The sequence below is a fragment of the Oncorhynchus keta genome, chromosome 26 (genome assembly GCF_023373465.1).
Source record: "Oncorhynchus keta strain PuntledgeMale-10-30-2019 chromosome 26, Oket_V2, whole genome shotgun sequence".
Classification (NCBI taxonomy): domain Eukaryota; kingdom Metazoa; phylum Chordata; class Actinopteri; order Salmoniformes; family Salmonidae; genus Oncorhynchus; species Oncorhynchus keta.
This window is the reverse complement of record NC_068446.1, coordinates 17,928,074-17,954,145: the sequence shown is the minus strand read 5'-3', so window position 1 is coordinate 17,954,145 and position 26,072 is coordinate 17,928,074. Positions and strand designations below refer to the sequence as shown.

Below are 26,072 nucleotides of genomic sequence, written 5' to 3'. Positions count from 1 at the left end.
CAGCCTGATTTAGCTAACTCATGGTAGCTAAAGGACATTTTAATTCAATGTTGCCTATGGTTGTTGTGTGGAACAAATTACATGAGATTCTGTTGACAAATAATGTCAACAAAATAAAAAATGGAATAACTTCAATTCAACACTGGAAAAAACATTTGATAAGGTTCCATTTTACAATACAAAAAAACACATTTATATTCACCATAGTAATGACATTGATAATACACTGTTAGTACACTGACAACTGTTGTACTGGAATTTGTTTAATTTACATTATGTACAATTGCAAGCCAGACAACAGCACTATTACTATGATAATAACTTAACAGTTCACGGAGTCCCTTTTAGCCCATAGATACATTATACTCAGTCGATAGAAAGAGATCCACCTTAGTGAAGAGTTAGGAGACAGTCACCTCCTGATGACATCATCACAGACAGTGTTCCGTTTGTGATGTAGACTAAAACTTTTGGCCAGACTCAGGAAATAAAAGGCATAGTGAGGATCATAATTATCAAATCAAATCAATCCTGTTTGGCCCTGTCCGGGGGTGTCCTCGGATGGGGCCACAGTGTCTCCTGACCCCTCCTCCAGTATTTATGCTGCAGTAGTTTGTGTCAGGGGGGCTAGGGTCAGTTTGTTATATCTGGAGTACTTCTCCTGTCCTATTCGGTGTCCTGTGTGAATCTAAGTGTGCGTTCTCTAATTCTCTCCTTCTTTCTCTCTCGGAGGACCTGAGCCCTAGGACCATGACCCAGGACTACCTGACATGACTCCTTGCTGTCCCCAGTCCACCTGGCCGTGCTGCTGCTCCAGTTTCAACTGACCTGAGCCCTAGGACCATGCCCCAGGACTACCTGACATGATGACTCCTTGCTGTCCCCAGTCCACCTGGCCGTGCTACTCCTCCAGTTTCAACTGTTCTGCCTTACTATTATTCGACCATGCTGGTCATTTATGAACATTTGAACATCTTGGCCATGTTGTTATAATCTCCACCCGGCACAGCCAGAAGAGGACTGGCCACCCCACATAGCCTGGTTCCTCTCTAGGTTTCTTCCTAGGTTTTGGCCTTTCTAGGGAGTTTTTCCTAGCCACCGTGCTTCTACACCGGCATTGCTTGCTGTTTGGGGTTTTAGGCTGGGTTTCTGTACAGCACTTTGAGATTTCAGCTGATGTACGATGATTTGATTTTGATTTGGATCATAATTATCACAGGGTGGAATTCCCCTTTAAAGGTTTCATTTCCTTCATGGTGGAAAAGCATGGTGGCTTAATGAAGAAAGCACACACACACTACAGTAGTCCAGCCTGCTAAACCTCTATGCACATGGTCATGTTTCATATCTGCCTGAAGGAATATAGCCGTCTAGAATAGACATCGTTAATTACCGCAGTCAAATTCAACATTTACATTAAGAAAGTGTTACCTACGCATTTCCCTCGATCACCGCAATCAATACCTTCTGTCAGACATACTGTAGCGGGAGTGAGAGCTAGTAAGAGAGAAGAGGACATGAGAGAGGAAGGGAAAAGTAAGAGGAGGTGTGTGCGAGACAGAGACGCTTCGGAGCCACAGACTATATTTCCTGAGTGGCTGCAGCAGTGTGTATCATGCTCTCTCTGGCCCATCTTAAAACACAAACCATATGCTGCTGCTGGAAACTCTGATTCAACACACCAGGACTTCTAATGCAAAAAACACCCATCACACACAGACAGACAGACAAATCAACACAGTGATAACCACAGAGTGCACTCGCAGACAAATACACACCGCAAACAGACACACACACACCACACAAACCTGGAGTTTAAATCAAAGAAGGCTTACACTTCTTGCAAATTGGACATTTCTTTAATAAAAGAAAATTGAACAGGTCATATAGCTCAACAGGTTCATTGTCGTTCTCCTTCCATCTCAACTCTATACGACTGAACTAAATCTGTTAATATCGATACTACCACTTAAAATCCAACGACTGCTACTTCAATAGAATTATCCAACTACCACTTGTAAATGTAACACTACTACTAGGCTTGAAGCCAAATCAGGCAAAAGACTAGCAGTAGTGTGCTATACTACCCAGTTATTAGAAGTAAAACCCTCCCCATGTACCGACATTACATGTAATAATCAATCATATTAGGATCATCTGATTACAATCGTTGTACTCCTCTCTTTGTATCTGTATGTACAAATCACTTGGTAAAACGCGTAGGGGGTAATTTCCCCCTACAAGACATCCATCCATATAAAAATACATATTTTATAAGCAAAATAAATAACTTGATCTTCAGACTGCTTCATCCAGCCACACAGCCTCGCAAGGCTTCTGTCCTTCATTTTAGGCTGCGGTTATGTGCTCCTTGGAAAAATCTGGGGAAAAAAACCCATTCCAACTGGGGGTTGGAGCTCACGGTACTGAATTATAGCACAGGTTTCCCACTTATAATTCAGATTTGGAAGCTCACATGAACAGTATTTGGATGTCGGAAACCTGTGTTACAGATTATTTCAAAGAGCGCATGAACACAGCATTATTGCACTGAATCGGGGGAGGAGTGGAATAGGTATTTGGCTCGTCTCTCTTTCCCCCCCATCACTAGCACCCTTTCCTTCTCTCTCCCACCATCCTGCTGTCCCTCACACTCCATTCTTCACCAGTTCGTGGGCTCCACTCTTGTCGATGACCAGGGTGGGGCGGAACTCTTGCCCCCTCACCAGCCCCTCCAGCCCCTGCAACAACAGGAAGTGACATCAGGATAGGATATCATCAATGCTAGTAAAGCTGAATTGAATAACTATAATGGGAAACACTTGTTTTTATATTTCTTTCTATTTGAACAGGGCCCTACAGTTAAGTCCCTCCCCCTTACCTCCCCGCCATAGGACACCAGTGGGGAGATCTCACATTTGATTGGCAGGTCTGTTCCATCCTTCAGGCTGTGGCGAAAAGAGAAAGAGGCATAAGAAGGGAAGAGAGGCTTAGTTGGTTCTCTTGTGCAAGGAGGGAAAAAAAGAGAAAAAGCAGCTGGATGTGTGATCCTCTGCTCCAGGTGTTCTTAGAGTAAACGTTTGGAGCAAAGCATTAAAGCGTCAACACCAGCAGTTCCACAGACTCATGGACCTGTTTCCGGGACTAAAATTAAGCCTATTCCTGGACTAAAAAGCACTTTCAACTGAGATTCCATTTAGTCCAGGAGTAGGATTAATCTCGAGGAAGACTAAGTCAGCACTGAAATGTCAGAAATGGAAGTCTCTCTATTGATTGGGAGAGCGCATACATCACACAAAAAGAGCCACTACACCTTATTATAATCTAAATGACACCACTAAGTCGCATTTATGAATGTTAGAAATATTAAAAACGGTGTCGAATCATCCTTGAACAATAAAGAGGATTTAAATATGCAGTTTGTGTTGTCGTCACAATCACAGGTAACTGACCAACATCAGATCTGAAATTACCACTCATCGTCTACCCATCTCCCCTTCACCATCAGACAGACATATTAACAGTGACATCATCAGTAACATCGATTGCAAAGCGTGCCCAGTGCCCATTACCCAGCATGCTCCACATTCCGTGGGTTAGTTGCTACTATCCCAGGTAGCTCTACGCCCTGCTCCAATATCTTATGCTTCCTTCCTTCCTTCAGGTAATCACTGATCTAGCAAGGTTTGATAGGTGAAAGCAACAGGGTGGTAAACTGGCTTACAATTATCTAATCACGTGCAGACCAGTAGTTGACTAAAGAAAGAGGGGAAGAAAGGATGCATATGAAGACTATTGGACCAGGGACCAAGTCAGTGGGCAGGCCAGGTACTTCTGCCCCCACCTGCACAGGACAGGTGACCCTGTGACATTGCCCAGTGACCTGGGCCCTAGCACAGGTAAACCCCAGGCTGCATTTCAGCACTCGAGTCCTTTTCTCTCCTCGTCTCCTTCGCGTCACCCACACTGATGGGAATAAACTGACCAGGTGAAAGCAAAGGACAGGTGACAAGGAGAGGCAGCAACGGTAGAGAATTGAGTCAGCCTGGGTGTTTGTGTGTGTGACAGTTGGTTACAGTGAGCGACTGTGCGAATGTGTGAGAAAGCCAAAGCCCCGTCACCATGCAGTAACTCAGTCAGTAGCACAGAGAATAGTTACTTCTGGTTGACATCAGCTGTGCCACTTCCTGCAGATCCGTCTCTGGAAACATTAAAACATTACACAGGACACACAGGGTTAAGGGGCACCGTGAGGGAGTGCTGTGAGAAAACGTGTGACTGGGAGACTATATGGTGATGAACATGTCAAATAGAACGTATACTCACTGTGTGTGTGTGCGTGTGTGTGTGTGTGTCTCACCTGGGTATTGCGGGCACACGCGTTCCGTTCTCGTCTATGAAGTGTCCTCCAGCGTTGAGGACCCAGCGGTGATGAAGGGACATGAGGGCGTGTTTTGTCGTGGTGGGTGTGTCTTTACCGTCCTGGCTGTCTGCGTTCTTCAGGGGAGAGAACTCGTCTTCACGAAGAACCTCGTACACCACAAAGGTCCTGAGACACACACACACACACACACACACACACACACACACACACACACACACACACACACACACACACACACACACACACACACACACACACACACAGGGAAAATACATCTTTAGTGATCGCGTTTAAGGTAACCCACAACAAAACACATTCATCATCGTCCCATTCCAGTTTTAAACAGCCTGAAAGTGAAGGGTTGTCGAATAGTGCCACATAGAATTAGCGTCCTCATTGCAATGAGAAGAATCCTTTGACTCCATGTAAAGTTCTAAAAGCAGCAGCATGACTCAGAGATGATGTCATGACGATTAAACCGCTGGAGGGAGGGAGAGACACAGGGAGAGAGAGGAGGCTGGAGCAGCTTGTAAAACCTGCTTCTTCAAGCCCCAGCAGTAGGAGGAAGAGGATGAGGAGGGCTGGGCCGTGCTTCCTGGCTCTGGGACAGTGGCTATGGAGTTGGGGTTCCGGCTAGGGGTCTGGGATTGTTGGAACCTGCCCTGGGGTTGGGGCTCCATAGATCTGGGTGTCAGGACCTGGGTCTTACAAACAGAAGCCTGGCTGTGGTGAGGGAGAACCCCGTTTCCTGCATCCTGCTGCCCTTTCTCTTCTCCCTCACCTCCAGGGTCGGGCAGTCGAATTGAAGGCAGTCAATTCAGGAAGTGATTTGGATTTCAAATTCAGAAATGTATAATCTTTTGAAATAAATAGCTTCTACTCTTTAGTTGATTAAGAAGTCAATGAAAATAAATGCAAATTCTTCGACTACTGAATTGTAATTTTAGTTAACTTCCTGTAAAACCTTTGAAAGGGGAAACAGCCTGCCAGCTCCACACATGCTAAAGCCGGTTGGAAAAATCACAGCACTCACTTGGAAAATTGGAAGATGTCAAAGACAAATTTTTCCATTTTAATCCCGTTGGGTTTGTCAGGTTTGATTAGCCTTCCCTGTATGTCCACGTATGGGATTTTCTTCTGGGCCACGTGATGCTGCAGCTGAGGCTCGAATGTCCTGAGTGAGAGAGAAAGGGGGAGTGAGAGGTGGAAAGGGAGAGAGAAAGGGGGAGAGAGAGGTGGAAAGGGAGAGAGAGAGCGGTGGAAAGGGAGAGAGAAAGGGAGAGAGAAAGGGAGAGGGAGAGAGAAGGGGGAGAGAGAAAGGTGGAAAGGGAAAGGTGGAAAGGGAGAGAGAGAGGTGGAAAGGGAGAGAGAGAGGTGGAAAGGGAGAGAGAGAGGTGGAAAGGGAGAGAGAGAGGTGGAAAGGGAGAGAGAGGTGGAAAGGGAGAGAGAGGTGGAAAGGGAGAGAGAAAGGGGGTGAGAGAGAGTTAAAGACAGAGACAGACAAGGGAGATCAGGAAATCTGAAACATGCCCTTGGTTATAACTGTTAAACAATGAAGAGAAAGAAAAACACTGGCAAAGACATCATGTATTTAAAATTCCAACGTCCAGACATAGAAAACTGAAACTGCAGCTTTTTCCTCCTTTCATTTCCTTCACCTTAGATTCTGGGTACTCATTAAAAGTCACTGCGATGTTTCCAGCCATTTATCAGCTGATAAATGCCACTACTTCTCTCTCATGTTATGAGGGTCTCATTAGGCAGGTAATGACCTCAAATACCTGCTTAATGGGGGTTAACAATTCACCATGTAATTACTCACTTACTGTATGGAGGTATGTGGGGCTGTGTGTGTGGCTGTGTGCGCATCTATGTTAAATGTGTGTGTGAGAGAGACTCACTGGACGATGTCCCTGAGGAAGGGTAGTGTGAAGAAGTGATTGGCTACGTTTCCAGCGTTGAACATGAGCCGCCCGTCCGCGCTGCGCTCTTCAGCCGTAGCCAAGGAGATCTCGCTGTATTCTACCACCTGGTAATAGCCGTCCACCTTACAGACCACGCCCACCGCCTCCGTTGGATTGGTCTTCTCCACCACCTGGAAGTGACGTCACAGGAAAGGATTTTTACCTCACCCGGGACTGCCGCCTGATTCTGCCCTCCTCTCCAAAGTGTGCACTAGTTCATTCCCACTAAAAGCATTTGGATTTCCGTTTACATAGGAGGTTTGGATAGAAGACTGCAGATAGAAAGGAAGACATGGATGGGATTGTTAAAGAGGATTTGACTGTACATTTTAGTGACTGGAGTCTGGTCCAAAATCAGAGATCCAGCCCTCTGCCCATCTGGTTGTCAGTCCAAATGAAAGAGCTGGTCTTAATGAGGGGTTTAGTGGTGGGGGAGAGTCTGGACCTTGATGAGAGGGTAGGGCTGGGGTGGGGGGAGGACTAGGCTCAGCAGGCTGATGAAGGGTTTTAGCTCTGGGGGGAGAGGCTTGGTGGAAGAAGCCACAACTGCAGTCTCTGTCAGTTAACGACAGGAGGGTGGGTCCCTTGCATTCCTCTGATCCTAGCAGAGGCTCCACACCACCGCTCAGATTGACACGCAGCAGGAATGGGTTTACTGCAGCTCTCAACTTGGCGTTAAATGTTTAACTTAATTACATCTGTACTTCATTGTAGAGTTGTACTTCAGAGGCATATTTCAAGTGTAAAAAGTTGTGGTGATGGCTTGACAAGTTGCACAGACCTGGTAAATGTGCAGGCTCGGCTGCAGTCAGGTTAATGTACCAAGCACGACTGTTGGTGTAATAGTGGTCCTTGGTTGGACGTCACAAAAAATGATAAATGCTTTGGAGGCTAATTTCAGGAGTCTTTGGAGTTCTTTCCACATGGGTGGTCCTTCTGTAGCTCAGTTGGTAGAGCATGGCGCTTGTAACGCCAGGGTAGTGGGTTCGATTCCCGGGACCACCCATACGTAGAATGTATGCACACATGACTGTAAGTCGCTTTGGATAAAAGCGTCTGCTAAATGGCATATTTTTTTTTTTTCCCACATTTTGAAGTGAAGGTTTCAAAAACTCCCCTTACCGGTGAATCTCTAGTCTCTGAGATACATAAAAAAAGAGGAATTTAGAGAAGACTGACAGCCTCACACTGAGTACACCAAACATAAAAAAACCTTCCTAGTATTAAGTTGCAACACCCCCCTCCTTTGCCCTCAGAACAGCCTCAATTGGGGACTTGTCAAGGTGTTGAAAGCATTCCACATGGATGCTGGCCCATGTGGACTCCAATGCGTCAATGCTACTACCATACCCCATTCAAAGGCATTTTGTTTTGCCCATTCACCCCCTGAAAAAGGCACAAATACAACCAAAAAAGGCTAAAAACCTTAAAGGGGAGGAGCCCGGTTAATCTTCACTGACTAAAGTGGGTTTATTAACAGGTAACATCAGTAAGGGATCACCGCTTTCCCCTGGTCAATCTTTGTCATGGAAAGAGCTGGTGTTAATGTTTTCTATACGCCGTGATCTTTTTAATAGTTAAATAAGTACCTTGGTCGTAAAAAAAATGTTGCTTTCCCGAGAAGAAACCAGTTAAGTTTCCTATTTAACCACTGCTCCCTGTACAGTTCTTTCCTCTCAAAAAAAAAAGTACACAGTGTCCAAACTCAACGTGTAGTAAAAAAAAATAAAAGATTGATACTATAGGTTGAGTGGTCTAAGCCGTCTGCGTTAGAGGCCTGTGTGGTTCCCTCATTGTTCATAACGAGGCAGTAAAACAAGGCCAGTAGCACTTCATATAGTTGCAGCAGTTATTTTTGCATTCTTTAGTGTTTGTTTTAGTCAACGTGTCTTATTATCTCGGTCATCAAACCCATCAAGGAGCAATGCACGAGACTCCTTGGATGTCTTTTTAAATAAGAAACGCCTGTCATTTAAAGCCCGTTTCTGACATTGGTCGAGCTTAAAAAAAAAAACACCTCTGCTCTAGGTACCCTTTACGGTATAATAAATAACATTTTCTAAACAAAATATCTATATCTCATATAGTAATAATTATATTTCTTTAAGATCACAATACATACATTCCTATTTTTACCACATTCTTGCCGTAGTAAGCCTGTTATATCTCCCGTGCACATTCAGGAGTGGGAGTACATGTGGGCATTGTTTTTTAAAATCAATTTTTTATAAATCCATTGAATTTTCACCATCACAAAGAAATCTATTCATTTCATTTAGGCTGGTCCTTAAGAAACATAAGACTAATCAAATGTATTTTCATGAGAATAGTTGTATATTTTGAGTGTAATTATGTTACTGGCACAGTATGTGCAGCCTATATGCTAAACGGCCATGTCATGCACATGAAATCAGTAGTTATTTTGTTCATTAAAACAGACAAGACGCAATTAGGCTACCCTGGTCACAATCAATACATTTTATAGTAGACTAAGAATATAATAAAATACAAATACTTGTCTCACACAACTTGCGCCACGGCAACGTGTGGAACCGCGGTCACATAAAAAGAAAGTGCTATTTTTAAAGAGCCCAAGGCAAACCCATGTTTTTTAAATATTTTTAAATCCATGTTTCATCTTGTTTCTATCCTCACTCTGCTTTGTTAGGGAGCAGGCATAGTGTCATCCTCTCAATGGATCTTCATTCTGATCGAAAATAATTGCAATCAATATTTTCACAAGGACTCGAGTTTCGTGTTCATATTTCACAACCTCCACGGCCTTTACATTGCATTTGGAAGGTAATTCAGACCACCTGACCGTATCCACATTTTGTTACATTTACAGCCTTATTCTAAATTGGATTTAAAAAAAAAAAAAGTCCTCAATCTACACACAATACCCCAAGCGAAAACAGGTTAAGAAATGTTTGCAAATTTATGAAGAAAAAAAAAAACTGAAATACATTATTTACTTAGGTATTCAAGACCCTTTGCTATGAGAAATTGAGCTCAGGTGCATCCGGTTTCCATAGAGCTGATTCTGGAACTTGGGAGTCCACCTGTGGTAAATTCAATTGATTGAACATGATTTGGAAAGGCACGCACCGGTCTGTCTATATAAGATCCCACAGTTGACAGTGCATGTCAAAGCCAAAATCAAGCCATGAGGACGAAGGAATTATCTGTAGAGCTCCGAGACAGGATTGTGTCGAGGCACAGATCTGCGGAAGGGTACCACAACATTTCTGCAGCATTGAAGGTCCGAAAGAACACAGACAGAAGTTTGAAACCACCAAGACTCTTCCTAGAGCTGTCAGCCAGGCCAAACAGAGCAATCTGGAGAAGGGCCTTGGTCAGGGAGGTGACCAAGAATCCAAATGGTCACTATGACAGAGTCCCTCTGTGGAGATCAGTGAACCTTCCAGATGGACAACCATGCTCTGCAGCACTCCACTAATCAGGCCTTTCGGTTAGAGTCGCCAGATGGAAGCCACTCCTCAGTAAAAGGCACATGACAGCCCACTTGGAGATTGCCAAAAGGCACCTAAAGTACTCTCAGACCATGAGAAACAAGAATCTTGATAAAACCAAGATTGAACTCTTTGGCCTGAATGCTAAGCATCACGTCTGGAGGAAACCAGGCACCACTCATCACCTTGCCAATGCCATCCCTAAGGTGAAGCATGTTTTTCAGAAGCAGAGACAAATCAGGGTTGAGGGAAAGATGAAAGGAGAAAAGTACAGAGAGAGCCTTGATAAAAGAACTACGCCATAGCGCTCAGGAGGCCTACAAACCTGACTCAGTTACACCAGCGCTGTCAGGAGGAATGGGCCAACATTCACCCAACTTATTGTGGGAAGCTTGTGGAAGGCTACCCAAAACATTTGACCCAAGTTAAACAATTTAAAGCTAATGCTACCAAATAGTAATTAATTGAGTGTATGTAAACTTCGGACCCACTGGGAATTGATGAAGGAAATAAATCACTCTACTATTATTCTGACATTTCACATTCTTAAAAATAAAGTGGTGATCCTACCTGACCTAAAACTGGGAATTTACTAGGATTAAATGTCAGGAATTGTGAAAAACTGAGTTTATGTTTTTGGCTAAGGTGTATGTTTTTGGCTAAGGTGTATGTAAACGTCTGACTTCAATTGTAAATGTGATAGCAAATTTGTCATTATGGGATTATTGTGTGTAGATTGAGGGAAAAAATGATTTAATCCATTTTAGAATAAGGCTGTAACATAACAATTTGGAAAAAGTAAAGGGGTCTGAATACTTTCGGAATAGACTGTAGATGAGAAAATGAATAGATGAACTATTCCACCACTTATTTGCCCAGACAGAGAATTAACTAAATATACAGATGGAGACTCAGTGAAACAAATTCACATTGATTAAGACAAGTCACAGGCTTTTGGTTAAGAGTAGACCTAGGCTACTAATAGTACAATAATCCAATTGTTAAAGGTTAACTCTCAAACCTAATTTCAGCCTTTGCCTAACCCCTTACTTTTTAAAACATGCATTCAGGTGAGAAGTTGTGGGTGGCGGGGAATTGCTCATAAATGTTCCTTTTGGGGGTGGGTAAATATAGTTGTACCTGATTCCAACACTTCCCCGAAGTCCACTGGCACGCTCTGATAAAATGTTGTGCATCGCGAGCAAATATGGCTCTGGACAGTTAACTCACAGTAGTTAGGTGCCGTGTTAATGAGAGCTATTGCTACTTAGTGTACATTTTAATTCCCATGGGGCAAAAACATATTTGAAATTAGTCACATGTATTGCAGTATTGTGTTTGGAAGAAAAGTACAATCATCCCCTAAAAAAAATGTATATTAGGGGCTTAATTCAATCCAACCTGCATTGCTGTATTTACACAGTAACTATTTTTCCCAATGGTAAAATTAACTCACAGATTAGTCTTGGGTACTGTATAAAAGGTTGACCCCTCTGGTAAAAAAAGAAGTAGAATTTGGTCATATGCAGAAATGTGCCTTACTGCCTTCTGAATTTTGTGTTGCATATATATAAACCCTGGATTGCTGACTCTATGTACCAGCCATTCAGAGGCTTTGAAGCAACCGTTGCCACTCCCTAGTAGAAGCAGTTCTCCATAGGAATGAATGGAATCCCACAGTATTTAAATGTTAAACTGTTAAGGCCAAAATTACATGCATTTAAATATTTGTTGTCGTGGGGCCAGTAAGATATTTAAAGAAAAGTCATATATATATATATATATATATTTTAAAAAAAAATGTTTAGCTCACATATCATTTTTGAAGTATGCATTAAAGTGTCTGTAATAGAATACATGTCAAGAAAGAAATTGTAGATGTTAATAGATTTATTTCTATAGCTTTAAAATATTTTGGACAATTAAGGAGTATCCCCGAGATGGCAGCATTATAAGCAAGGATACTGACACTTCCACTCAAGCAAGATTGCTACAGTAGTTGAATCGAGGAGGCATCATGCATGCTGTGCAGGTGTTTGTACACATGCATATACACACACACTTTCATTCAAATGCACACATGTAAATAGTGCCAAACATGCACTCAAACATATTCAGTTGGCCTTGCTTTTATGATTTTTGTTGTCCTTGATGTCTCCCCCCCAATTTTGTTGGTTGGTGTGGTCAGGACTTGCCCTCCTGGATGGACATCAAAGGTTCCTGCTAACCAAAGGTTTCAAGACCCCCCTCTCCTGGGCGAGTTGGCCAGTTTTATGACGGCCATAAATACCTTGCAGGAACCGGTCTCTCGTGCACTGCAGTATGATGGTCTCACCAGATACTGACTGGTTCTGATCCACCCCCTACCTTTTTTTAAGGCATATGTGGCCAACAGATACATATCTGGATTACCAGTCATGTGAAATCCTAGTTAATTCATTTCAATTGACTGATTTCCTTATACGGTATGAATTGTAACTCAGTAAAATCTTAGAATTTGTTGCACGTTGCGTTTAGATTTTTGGTTCAGTGTAGAAGGGAATGCATTTCATATCGAACACCTCCCTTGAGATGACAGAGGAATGAACTGATGGGGGCAAAAATAAATGTACTTGTTAGACTTGTTTCACTATAACTAAGCCAAAAACATTAGTTTTTCGATACAAAGTTTTCATGAATGTTACGCTATATAACCAGGCGTTGAAAAAAAACCCATCTGATCAGCACTAATAAATGAGCCAAGTTAATAATGAGCCTAATTGTCGCCTGGCTAACCAATATCTGGACAGAGATTTAGTGAAAAAGAAAATCTGACGTTGATTCCCAACGCTTGTCTCAAAGCAGATGTAAACGGTGCTGAAATAGTTGGTATTGCGTTGTATTATAACTTCACTTTGGCAGTTTCAGTAAGCAACAATTTGATGCCTTCAATTGCATTAGCCCTTCTTTATTCCAACAGTTATTGTTTACGGTTCCATCCATTTGTGGTTAAGAAAAAACAGTGCATGTCCTGGGCTATGGGAAGAGATGGTTGAAGTGACATGCCTCGCAAAGTTTAGAACAGGCAGGAGGATAGTAGTAATGGGATAGTAGGTCATAGCAGGGCATGTATACATACTTCTTGCGTTTAGCAGAGCAGAACAGCTGCGAAGGAAGTAGTCAAGGAAGGGAGTTTGTTTTTATTGGACCTCGCGCCCCTAACGCCAACCAATCATGTCAACGCGGAGCTATACAGAGTACTCCACATGATTACACAATTTGGGAGACGCAGAGCGATTTGGTATGTTGCTCAATTTGGCCTCTGGAGGATACACAATTGAGTCACACTCCATATGGAGCCTCAGAATCACATTTACAGAGCAAGCGTGAACTGGCTTTAAGCCGTAGACGGAACTTTAACGCAGTCATGACTAGAATGGTTGGCGGAAGTAAAAGTTGAGGCTTTGGCGCCGGGCCATGCCTTTAAAATATAAAGAACAGTTGGGGGGATGTTAAAGTTGAGGCTTTGGCGCCGGGCCATGTCTTTAAAATACAAAGAACAGTTGGCTGGATGTTAAAGTTGAGGCTTTGGCGCCGGGCCATGCCTTTAAAATATAAAGAACAGTTGGCGGGATGTTAAAGTTGAGGCTTTGGCGCCGGGCCATGCCTTTTAAAATATAAAGAACAGTTGGGGGGATGTTAAAGTTGAGGCTTTGGCGCCGGGCCATGCCTTTAAAATATAAAGAACAGTTGGCGGGATGTTAAAGTTGAGGCTTTGGCGCCGGGCCATGCCTTTAAAATATAAAGAAAATTTGGCGGGATGTTAAAGTTGAGGCTTTGGCGCCGGGCCATGCCTTTAAAATATAAAGAACAGTTGGCGGGATGTTAAAGTTGTCTGAAAAACGTCTCGGTTTGAACCATGTATGTGTGAAGAAACGCCTGCCACTTCACTCCTTCTGTGTGATAGTCTACAACCCCACCTTGTGGTGAATTAGAAGTGCAGTTCTTTAAAAGAGGAGAAGTCGTGGCAAGGCAGTTTTCAATGTCTCAAAAGACAGTACAGTATGAAGATGGGCTAAAACGGCTTTCCCAATAGAAATCCCTGCTCACACTTGTAGGCGATGTTATGGCGCATCGCTATGTTGAGCTTCTGGGTTTAGAAACTCGAGCTATGGCCTTTCCCGTGTCCGGTGAAGGAGGCACACCCAGCTAAAATTGAACAGTAATAGAATATGCGCTGCTCTGCCAGATTGTCAACAAGGCAGCATGAGGCATTGTCCAGAAAACATACATCATACATTTTCAAACTAGTTTTCAGTGGGGAGGGAGGCAAAGCGTTTTAATCAAAAGCAAAACACATTGCATGTGAAAACGGAATCCTACTCATTACTCCGCATGCTTAGTTAACCTACATAACTTTTCGTTTTTAGCTTCGTGTCAGGGAGACAGCCAGGTGTTCGGTATGAAATACATTCCCTTCTACACTGAACAAAAATATAAATGCAACAATTTCAAAGACTTCACTGAGTTACAGTTCATACAGTATAAGGAACTCAAGTCAATTGAAATAAATAAATGAGGATTTCACATGACTGGGAACACATATGTATCTGTTGCATTCCAAAACAAATGCAATCACTTTTCACCAGGTGCAAACTGCCACCCAGGCCAGTTTAATTGAATCCCCTGTGTCACACCCTCTTATGCAAACACACCTTTACTGAACACAGTTTCAATACTAACTTCCTGGTCTGGTATATCTCAATATCTTCCTTCTCATCACAGTAACCAACCGTACTGCTTTCAGCTCAAAGCCTTTGTGAACATTGTTTTTAGAGGGAGAGAGGACCAGGAGAGGAAACCACTTTAAGCTACTGAGGTAGGATCTGACTAGAGAAGGAAGGAAGTAATTTAAGAGTATTGGAACATATTGGGTGACCTCATGAGTCACATTTGGCCCAGTTGTGAGAGACAGAAGAGGGCAAAGAGAGAGCAATAGAGAGAAACTTCCAGTGAGAAAGAGACATAGCGCTACTAACCTTAGCCCCACAGTCTCCTCCTTTCTGGACACAGAAGCCGACAAAGGCAGGGTCTGCTACTTTAACCAGTATGTTGTCCACACAGTACACATGGATGAACCCGATCCCCCTCTGCTCCATGTCCTCCACAATCCCCTGGGTACCCAGAGCTCTGTACAGACCCCCATTACCATCTGAAATACAGACACACACATCAGTACCGACCCATTAACATCTAAAATACACAGATGTACGCACACACTCTCAAACAGATTAAGTGGTGTACCTGGGGCCATTGCCAGCTTGGCTTTGCTCTCCAGGATGATCTTGCCGTTGTAGTCCATGGCAGGCAACATGCCCTGCTGGAAGAAGATCACGTTGTCTTTGCCCAGCCCAAAGTAGCTGTGGCGCAAAAAGAACTCTTTAGTCGACTCCATGGTCCGGCCGCTTGTCATGATGTACCTAGGCAGAAATTCAGGTAGGATTTATTTTGTGATTCATTCATTCACTGGTCATTATGTGCAGGGGCAATGTGATGATACATTTGCTTTGATTCAAGGATAATAGACAGAGAGAGCTTGGTTCTTTAAGGTTATATCTGCAAAAAGATGATTCGGAGATAATTGGCTTTAAAAAGTTAAACCCTCATTGGTTTGAATGGTGTCTGCATTTTTTAAAATCTAGTATTCTTTTGAACTTAACATGACTTGGGGTAATTAGAGTACTATATACTGTAGGTAGAGAAGTTACAGAACAAGGCTATGTCAATAACTACATTTTGACAAAACTGCAGATAGAGCATGGGGACTATGTGGCTCTTCAACTCTCAAGACAATGATTCATTTTTTTTATTTAAATGTTTGACTTTTCACTGTGAATCACTGCACAATTACTTACACGTTTCATAAGATTGGAAACCTTGCCTCTCATTTTACAAAGATTCCAGAAAGGTTATTCATAATGCACATTATCTGGCAAACAATTGAATCCAGATGAATTTTAAAAGCTGAGATCTAACTAAGGTTAAAAATACATTGTGGCAACAACCCATCGCAAGACACAAAACCAGAAGTACTTCCTTATGACTGGATGGCATCTGGCATCTCACAGTGAGCGCTTAGTCCTGACGCCTGATCTTAATTACAGAGGGCCCAGCCCCAAAGACGGCACGCCAGCTTGACAAGTCTCCTTCCTGTCAACCCACTCCTGAATAGTCTAACTGATTCCCTTCATGTACTCCATAGGGACTTACATTGCCTATAGAAAGTCCACACCCCCTAGAACTTTGACCGTTTGTTGCATTACAAATTGGGATTGAAATATTTCATTGAGCTACGCAAAATAATTCATAATCTCAACGTGAAAAAGAAAATTCTACACATTTTTTTTTACAAATTAATTAAAAATGAAATAACTAATATATGCAAAGACTAAGTATTCACCCCTGTGTTTTAGTCAAGGGGGGAAAAAAAAGGGGCTTCACAAATTATATGGACTCGTGTGAAATAATAGGGATTGGCATTTTTTTAATGACTACCCCTTCCTCTGTCCCCCATACAGTAAATCTGTAAGGTCCTTCAGTCAAGTATTGCATTTCAATCACAGATTCAACTACAAAGACCAGGGAGCTTTTCAAAAGCCTCATAAAAGAAGAAGGGCAGGGATTGATAAATGGATAACAATAACAACTCAGACATTGAATATATATTTAAGCATGATGAAGTTGCTTCAGTCTGCTTTACACCAGACACTGGGAGAGGAAATCACCTTTCAGTCAGACAACAACCTAAAACAAAAAGCCAAATCTACACTGGAGTTGCTTTCCAAGAATACAGTAAATGCTCCCGAGTGGACAAATTACAGCTGATTTAAAGGGGGAAAAAAAAAAATATATATAAAAAAAATAGCATTGTAATTTCAGAAAATGTCCATAATATCTGTCGTGAATAGTAGCATGACAGTGTTTCACCGTTTTTACTTAACTGCCAGTGTTGTGATTTGCTTTTATATTCGCCTATTGATTTCTCCTGCCTGAGCGGCATCTGTTCCCAAACTGGGAAAGACATTATGGCTTTGTGGCTGTATTATCTAGTGGAAATCTCAGTCTCATCCTGGTTGCTATAATTCTACACCTTTCACTTAATTTCCATTTACGTGAGAAAGCAAGCACTGAATACTGTAGGGAATCATTGTACCGTCACTGTGAAATATATTTTCAATGAGAAAAAAATATATTGTTTGAAGCTGGTGGACCAAAACTAAAGTAACTTTCGGTTTTGGTTCACCAGCTTCAAACAGCGGTTTTGGTCCACTAGCTTTTTTTATAGGCACTGTATAATACCGCTCCTTTCTGGGATCAAACCGCTTCCTTGAATGATGCAGGGAAGTGTTAGCAATATCTAGGTGTAGTTAATAAATCAGACAGATGAAACTGAAGAACTGAGAGGAGGAACACAAAAACATATCTTTGACCCAACCCTGCTATTGTATGGTTTGATTGTGATTTCACAAACTGGGCTAAAACAAAAACAGATCCCTCAAGAATGGATTGAGAAACAGTGGTCGGTGGTCAGCTTGGTGTAATGCTGCATGTAGTGCTGAGCGATTAACTGAAATGTAGGTTATTTCTCATTTTTTTCAATCATTAAGAGAATCTATTGACTCTTAAAACCAGATGACACTACCGCGGAGTTGTTTGGAAGGGACACATAACAATGTGTCTGGAGAAAGAAAAAGGCCCGGCACATTAACATCAAAACCTCATCCCAATTGTAAGACATGGTGGAAGGAGCATCATGGATTGGGGCTACTTTGCTGGCTCAGGGCCTGGACATCATCGAAAGGAAAAATGAATTCCCAAGTTTATCAAGACATTGTATGGCTAGCTATCTGTCCGCCAATTGAAGCTCAACAGAAGTTGGGTGATGCAACAGGACAACGACCCAACACACAGAAGTAAATCAACAACAGAATGGCTTCAATAGAAGAAAATACACCTTCTGGAGAGACCCAGTCAGAGTCCTGACCCCGATTGAGATGTTGTGGCATAACCTCGAGAGCGGTTCACACCAGACATCCCAAGAATATTGCTGAACTGAAACAGTTTTCTATAGAGGAATGGTCCAAATTCCTCTATAGAAAATATCGCTGCCAAAGGAGAGGCAACCAGTTATTAAATCCAAGGGTTCACATACTTCTCCCACCCTGCACTGTGAATGTTTACACAGTGTGTTCAATAAAGACATGAAAATGTATAATTGTTAGTGTGTTATTAGTTTAAGCAGACTGTGTTTGTCTATTGCTGTGACTTAGATGAAGATCAAATTTTATGACCAATTTATGCAGAAATTAAGGTAAATTGAAAGGGTTCACATACTTTCTTGCCACTGTATATATACACACACTACAGGTCAAAGGTTTTAGAACACCTACTCATTCAAGGTTTTTAATAAAAATAACAATTTTCTACGTTGTAGAATATGAAATAACACAATATGGAATAATGTAGTAACCAAAGAAAGTGTTTAACAAATAAAAATATATTTTATATATGAGTTTCTTCAAATAGCCACCCTTTGCCTTTATGACAGCTTTGCACACTCTTGGCATTCACTCAACCAGCTTCATGAGGTAGTCACCTGGAATGCATTTCAAATAACAGGTGTGCCGCCTTAAAAGTTAATCTTAATGCGTTTGAGCCAATCACTTGTGTAGTGAGAAGGTAGGGGGGTGTATACAGAAGATAGCCCTATTTGGTAACAGACCAAGTCCATATTATGGCAAGAACAGCTCAAATAAGCAAAGAGAAACGACAGTCCATCATTACTTTAAGACATGAAGGTCAGTTAATACTGAATTTCAATCACTTTGAAAGTATCTTCAAGTGCAGTCGCAAAAACCATCAAGAATTATAATGAAACTGGCTCTCATGAGGACCACCACGTGAAAGGAAGACCCAGAGTTACCTCTGCTGCAGAGGACTAATTCATTAGAGTTATCAGCCTCAGAAATAGCAGCCCAAATAAATTCTAAAAAAGATTAAGTAACAGACATCGCAACATCAACTGTTCAGAGGAGACTGCATGATTTGGGCCTTCATGGTCAAATTGTTGCAAAGAATCCACTACTAAATGACTCCAATAAGAATAAGAGACTTGCTTGGGCCAAGAAACACGGGCAATGGACATTAGACCGGTAGAAATGTGTCCTTCGGTCTGGAGTCCAAATTGGAGATATTTGGTTCCAACAGTGTCTTTGTGAGACACTGTGTGGGTGAACAGATGATCTACGCATGTGTATTTCTCACTGTAGATGGAGAGGAGGTGTTATGGTGTGGGGGTGCTTTGCTGGTGACACTGATTTACTTCAAATTCAAGGCACTCTTAACCAGCATGGCTACCACAGCATTCTACAGCGATACGCCATCCCATCTGGTTTGGGCTTAGTGGGACTATTATTTGTCTTGCAACAGAACAATGACCCAACACACCGCCAGGCTGTGTAAGGGCTATCTTACCAAGGAGAGTGATGGAGCGCTGCATCAGATGACCTGGCCCCCACAATCCCTCAACCTCAACCTCAACCAAATTGAGATGGTTTGGGATGAGTTGGACCACCGAGTGAAGGAAAAGCAGCCAACAAGTGCTCAGCATGTGGGAACTCCTTCAAGACGGTTGGAAAAGCATTCCAGGTGAAGCTGGTTGAGAGAATGCCAAATTGTGCAAAGCTGTCATCACTGCAAAGGGTTGCTATTTGTTCAACACTTTTTTGGTTACTACATGATTCCATATGTGTTATTTCATAATTGTGATGTCTTCACTATTATTCTACAATGTAGAAAATAGTAAAAATAAATAAAAACCCTTGAATGAGTAGGTGTTCTAAAACTTTCTAAAACGTTCAAAAGTTTGGGGTCACTTAGAAATGTCCTCGTTTTTGAAAGGCACATTTTTTGTCCATTAAAATAAAATCAAATTGATCAGAAATACAGTGTAGATAATGTTAATGTTGTAAATGACTACTGTAGTTGGAAACGGCTGATTTTTAAAATGGAATATCTACATAGGCGTACAGAGGCCCATTGTCAGCAACCATCACTCCTGTGTTCCAATGGCACGTTGTGTTAGCTAATCCAAGTTTAAGTCCAATTTAAAAAAGGCTAATTGATCATTAGAAAATAAAATGTTCTAATGATTTTTTTTCTCTCAATTTGTCTGTCATAGTTGAAGTGTACCTATGATGAAAATTACAGGCCTCTCATCTTTTTAAGTGGGATTTGTGCATCACAATTGGTGGCTGACTAAATACTTTTTTGCCCCACTGTGTGTGTATACACACACACACACACACACACACACACACACACACACACACACACACACACACACACACACACAGACACACAGACTGAGCTTTCTTATGTCTCCTAGTTATACGACAGACACTTCAAAATCCTAGTTATACGACAGACACTTCAAAATCTTATTCTGTATGATACATTTTCTTCTCTTTGCCATGTATGAATGTATTATTCAATGCATTTGTGGGCTATAGTAGTAAAGGCCAAATTATATATTTAATTTGATACTTAAAGGGGTCCTAAAATTCAAAATGAAAATTGCTAAATTATCCATGGCATGACCATCTTAAAATAGTTCCATGTTTGCTTTTTAATTGTTTAATCTGTGTTAGAGCATTCAACCCACAAAATGTCTAATGCATTGAATGTCCATTTTTTTTAAAATAGAAACTGAAATCATAACCCATGATAATAAAAAATAAAAAAATAGAACCGACCTCAAAAACCACTAGTCACTCAGCACTAGCTGCATGTTATGTGCTGTGTAACCCATATGGGGTATTATTATGCTGCCAGTCCCAGTCTCACCAGGGTATGAAGCACTTGGCTCCATGTCTCTGTTCTGCCAGCTGTTGAAGCCTCAGTATCCTCTCTGCCTGGATCTGGAACAGGGTCTTGTGGGAAGGCAGGCCCACATCGTACATGCCTTTTGGGTAGGACACCCCAAGCCGGGTCCCTTGGCCCCCCGCTAGCAGAAGAACAGCCACCCTGCTCTGGGAGATACACCGCAGACCTAGGAAAGGGGTTGAGAGACAGTTAATGTATGAGACCATCATTTAACAAAATGTAAATATGGTACAAACAATAGAGCTTATTCAAGCAATATAACTGAAACCAAAACATATTTGTGATGTTTGACAAAACTCAAGAACACTATCAACTTTTTATGGCTATAACGACTGAAGTATATTCTACCTTGGCAAGGGGACCTGATATAATCATTGCAGGTTGAAACAGCAGGATAACCCAATAACCATAGTTCAATTGCATTCAACTTCCCAATCTAAACATACACTACATGACCAAGAGTCACGGGGCGGCAGGTAGCCTAGTGGTTAGAGTGGTGGGCCAGTAACCGAAAGGTTACTAGATCGAATCCCCGAGCTGACAGGGTAAAAATCTGTCGTTCTGCCCATGAACAAGGCAGTTCCTAGGCCGTCGTTTTAAATTAGAATGTTCTTAACAGACTTGCCTTGTTAAATAAAGGTTACATAAAATAAAAATGTGGACACCTGCTCGTCAAACATCTTATTCCAAAATCATGGATATTAATATGGAGTTGGTCCTCCCCTTTGCTGCTATACAGTGGGGCAAAAAAGTATTTAGTCAGCCACCAATTGTGCAAGTTCTCCCAGTCTTCCCAGCCTGGTGCAGGTCTACAATTTTGTTTCTAGTGTCCTTTGACAGCTCTTTGGTCTTGACCATAGTAGAGTTTGGAGTGTGACTGTTTGAGGTTGTGGACAGGTGTCTTTTTATACTGATAAAAAGTTCAAACAGCTGCCATTAATACAGGTAACGAGTGAAAGACAGAGGAGACTCTTAAAGAAGAAGTTACAGGTCTGTGAGAGCCAGAAATCTTGCTTGTTTGTAGGTGATCAAATACTAATTTTCCACCATAATTTGCAAATAAATCCATTAAAAATCCTACAATGTGATTTTCTGGATTTTTTTTCTCATTTTCTCTGTCATAGTTGAAGTGTACCTATGATTGAAATGACAGGCCTCTCATCTTTTTAAGTGGGAGAACTTGCACAATTGGTGGCTGACTAAATACTTTTTTGCCCCACTGTATATATGGGAAGGCTTTTCAACACTGCTGCAGGGACTTGTTTCCATTCAGTCACAAGAGTATTGGTGAGGTCAGGCACTGATGTTGGGCGATTAGGCCTGGCTTGCAGTTCATCGCAAAGGTGTTCGATGGAGTTGAGGTCAGGGCTTTGTGCAGGCCAGTCCAGTTCTTCCACACCGATCAAGACAAACCATTTCTGTATAGACCTCGCTTTGTGCACGGGGGCATTGTCAAGCTGAGACAGGAAAGGGCCTTCCCCAAGCTGTTGCCACAAAGTTGGAAGCGCAGAATATTCTAGAATGTCATTCCCTTCACTGAAACTAAGGGTCCTAGCCCGAACAATGAAAAACAGCCCCAGACCATTACTCTGCCTCCAGACTTTACAGTTGGCTCTATGCATTGTGGCAGGTAGCATTCTCCTGGCAACAGCTAAACTGAGATTTTTCCATCTGAACGCGTTTCCTCTGCTCCAGAGTCCAACGGCGGTGAGCTTTACACCTCTCCAGCCGACGCTTGGCATTGAGCATGGTGATCTTAGGCTTGTGTGAGGCTGCTTGGCCATGGAAACCCATTGCATGAAGCTTCTGACGAAGAGCTCATGTGCTGACATTGCTTTTAGGGGCAGTTCGGAACTCTGTAGTCAGTGTTGCAACAGAGGACAGACAATTTTTACATGCTACAGCACTCAGCGGTCCCGGTCTGTGAGCTATTGTGGCCTACCACTTCGTGGCTGAGCTGTTGTTGCTCCTAGACGTATCCACTTCACAATAACAACACTTACAGTTGACCGGGCAGCTCTAGCAGGGCTGACTTGTTGGAAAGGTGGTATCCTTTAACAGTGCCACGTTGAAATTCACTGAGCTTTTCAGTAAGGCCATTCTACTGCCATTGCTTGTTTATGGAGATTGCATGGCTGTGTGCTCGATTTTAAAAACTTGTCAGCAACGGGTGTGGCTGAAATACCAGAATCCACTAATTTGATGGGTGTCCACATACTTTTGTATATATGGTGTACTTGGTCAACAACACCCTTATTATACAGCTCTACTTTACCTTACATAAACTGTTGCTATAAGAGTTGGTGCACTCACATTTCTGAGCCTTTGAGAGTGTACTGGGAGCGGGAGGTACCATTGTAGGCTTTCCTGACACACATACACACCCTGGGGTGTATGTATCCTTAGCTTGCTGGTGTAGATGTTGGCTGCCCTGACACACCACCATGATTAAGAACTGACGCAGTGCTGGATGACCTCACGAATGAGGGCGCAGTACCCCATTTACATCAGGCCCAAACCAGAACCAGATGCTCCCTTTCTTCTCCCCTCCTTCATCCCTCAGGCTGGACCTCCTCAGCTGCAGCTAAGGCCTGCTAGACATTGAGCTGGACCCCCACTTCAACATCACGGTTTACCCTCTAACCCTTAAGTTTGCCAAGTCATGTAAGGGTTACCAGGTCTTGTTTAACCCCCTCAGAGTTGCCATTACCTGATCACAGCAAATGATCCCTTCTGCTGCCTGTCACTGTGCTGTTTGAAGGGGGTTACCAGGGACATGTTGGAAAGGATAGTTTCAGTAGCCCTGCTTAGTTGGAGGAAATTGTATTGCATAGGCCTTTACTCATTTGGGCAAAAGTCTGTCCTCCACCCTCTCTCTCCTCCGTGACACGGAAACCGATAAGTGGTCAACGAGATATCACTTAATTCAAAGGCTAACTGAAGAGTCCCCTCTTCAATATCCATGTTTCATCAAGGATAAGTCATGTGTATCCTACCAGACACCTTCACAGAAGAGTTTTGAAATCTTCCACATGCAAACTTTTAAAAATGTTATTTATTGTTTTACCTATCAAATGTCTTGCACAATTAACTTCATTTGTTATTTAGAAATTACATTTATTTTGGGATGTCCACCTGTAAACGTAATTTGCGTGATGATGCGCGAGTGGAGAAGGAGTCTCATTTTATACAACAGCATTTTCGTCCACAGTCTCTCCTCGACTACCCATTACCTTTTTCAAAAGGAGGCGAGAGAAGATGACGGAGCGAGGAAGCAGGAGTTGAACAAATCCATCTGAGAGAGGCCATAATGTTTGACCTTAGTTGAGCGAGGGCATAAACTGAGACAACCGACACACACAAACACATGCGCTGCATGCACTTCACGACTAGTCTAGAATGTAACACTAGGCAGAAGACACCTACTTTATAACATTATACTGCACACCATAAAACCTGATGAGATTTCCCTACCTGCCTGTTTCACTTCCTGGTAGCATGTAAAATAATCTAGGATGTTGAAAACCAGTGGAATTGAATCCCTTGAATGAAATTAGCCCCAAATTTAAAGAAATCAATAGAAACAGCTTAAGATTGTGGCATAGATGCACTATTTTGACTGAAATGCATACATCATTGTGACCGACTTTACCAAAACAGTCAATTCCAAGCTAAACCAACCACAACTAAAATACTTTTCAAGTATTTGACATATGGATTTGACTCTGGTCTGGTCCCAAGCAATCCACCATTTGGGAACCCCTGTACCAGACGACTCACCCTCCTCCTCCCAGTCCTTGAGGCAGTCTCTGTCCCTGGTCACGCTACCCAACACCTCCCTGGGCACTGGCTCCATGCGGGCGTCCATTTTCTCCTGCTTGCTGCTGCCCGACACCTCCATGGCACTGCGGAAGAACCTGTTGATCTCCTGGAAGTCCATAGCTTCCAGGTCAGAGGTCATCTCAGCCTGCTGCTCAGGGGTCAGCTCATCCCAGAACTGCAGGAGGTGAGACTGGCCAGCTTCTGCCAACCTCTGGGTCAGTCTGCTTCTGGTGCTCTCCATGACGATGATCACACTGCTTGGTTATGCTACTGTAGAAGAATCTCCTCTCGGGAAACTACCTACCACACCCAGAAAAGAAGCGAACAGGAACGTGTTGTAAGTGTCAGGGATATTTAACTTGCCCACACAGTCATGAGGATCACATTACTGGGCTCAAATCTCCTCTGAAAACTACCACACCCAATACAATAGAAAATGATTGTGAGTGTCGTCACATCAGATAGGTATAAGGAAGCACTGGCGCAGCATCATTGGAATACACTTGCCCGAAATAGAAACAGATGCTGGGTCCTCTCTGGTTCAACACTAGCTTAATGATTAAAGAGAGAAGACGTTTCACAATCTGGATTTGTGTCATAAATATGGTGAACAGCAACACGTACATCCATGATCTTTGTGGGACCATAATTACATGGGTGTGCCTGCCATGTTTCTTCAAGCAAAGCTTGGTGACTTCAGTAAACATCTATGACGACATTCCAGTAGGGGACTTGTTGTACTAGACCACACGCCCATTTGACAATTTCCCCTTTGATTTACATCAGCAGATGAGCGGAGCTGTCAACTTGGCACCCCAATAGTGGCATAACTTTTCTTTAGCTTGAAGACAAGTCTACTGCAATAAGTCGGGCAAAATCAGATCCTCGGGACACCAATATTAAGTTATATCATTGACACTAAACTTCACAGAACATTGCCACGGCTTTCAGACAATCCACGACATGGGAAGTGTTCTAGCATACAATGGTTAAAGAAGTGCCCCATTGATGCACCAAAACTATTTACAAACAGGCTATTACTACGTTAGCTAGCTAACGTAATACTAGACATTTTACACTATCATGTCGATCCATAAAGCTGCGGTTATGTTAGCTAACCAAATCAGATATTAACTACCTACACATATTGACAATCATCATTCAATTGGTGGTCCTACAGAACAGCACGCTACCAATGGGGGGGCGAGACAATAATTGAAACCTCATAGCTACTATTTTTACAACCCTGGTTGAAAAACAAAATGCGCTAACTGGACTATTGGATGAAAATGTAACGACGTGAGTAGCAGATTAAGTTAATAAAAGCTTACCAACAACGGAGTCTATGAATCAATTTGGTCGGACAGCGTCTATCCGGTGATTCTGGTATTGACCACCGTACCCCCGCCCCCTCGAGTACACCTAGCTACATCCGTCACTTTGACGTGGCACTATCGAATGGGAACGCCCTGCAGTTTAAAGACACATTTTTGCCGTATTACATAT

The 26,072-nt window shown here is 42.5% G+C and overlaps 1 protein-coding gene across 2 annotated transcripts; it reads right to left on the bottom strand.

Annotated features, from left to right (window-relative positions):
* Window positions 1-1,837: 1,837 nt before the first annotated feature.
* Window positions 1,838-26,053, bottom strand: LOC118359013 (UDP-N-acetylhexosamine pyrophosphorylase-like). 2 transcript variants are annotated; one of them, XM_035737139.2, is made up of 11 exons: window positions 25,898-26,053; window positions 24,525-24,866; window positions 20,706-20,910; window positions 15,105-15,280; window positions 14,840-15,012; window positions 6,286-6,479; window positions 5,418-5,558; window positions 4,361-4,549; window positions 4,160-4,201; window positions 2,882-2,948; window positions 1,838-2,741 (listed from the first exon to the last, which is right to left on the bottom strand). In XM_035737139.2, exons 2-11 carry the CDS (start codon window positions 24,805-24,807, stop codon window positions 2,649-2,651), a joined length of 1,563 nt encoding a protein of 520 aa, XP_035593032.1. In that variant the 5' UTR covers window positions 24,808-24,866; window positions 25,898-26,053; the 3' UTR covers window positions 1,838-2,648. The 2 variants fall into 2 exon arrangements, with proteins under 2 accessions (XP_035593032.1, XP_052336250.1); XM_052480290.1 differs by lacking the exon at window positions 4,160-4,201.
* Between the last annotated feature and the right edge of the window lie 19 nt (window positions 26,054-26,072).

What these genes read in the sequence shown, in the direction of transcription:
- LOC118359013 (XM_035737139.2), bottom strand. Translation starts at nt 24,807, where the DNA reads ATGGAGAGCACCAGAAGCAGACTGACCCAGAGGTTGGCAGAAGCTGGC. An exon ending in GCCAAGTGCTTCATACCCTG is followed by an intron (nt 15,281 to 20,705) that starts GTGAGACTGGGA and finishes ATTTCTGCCTAG; the next exon opens with GTACATCATGACAAGCGGCC. An exon ending in ACAGCTGATGTCAACCAGAA is followed by an intron (nt 2,949 to 4,159) that starts GTAACTATTCTC and finishes TTTTCGCCACAG; the next exon opens with CCTGAAGGATGGAACAGACC.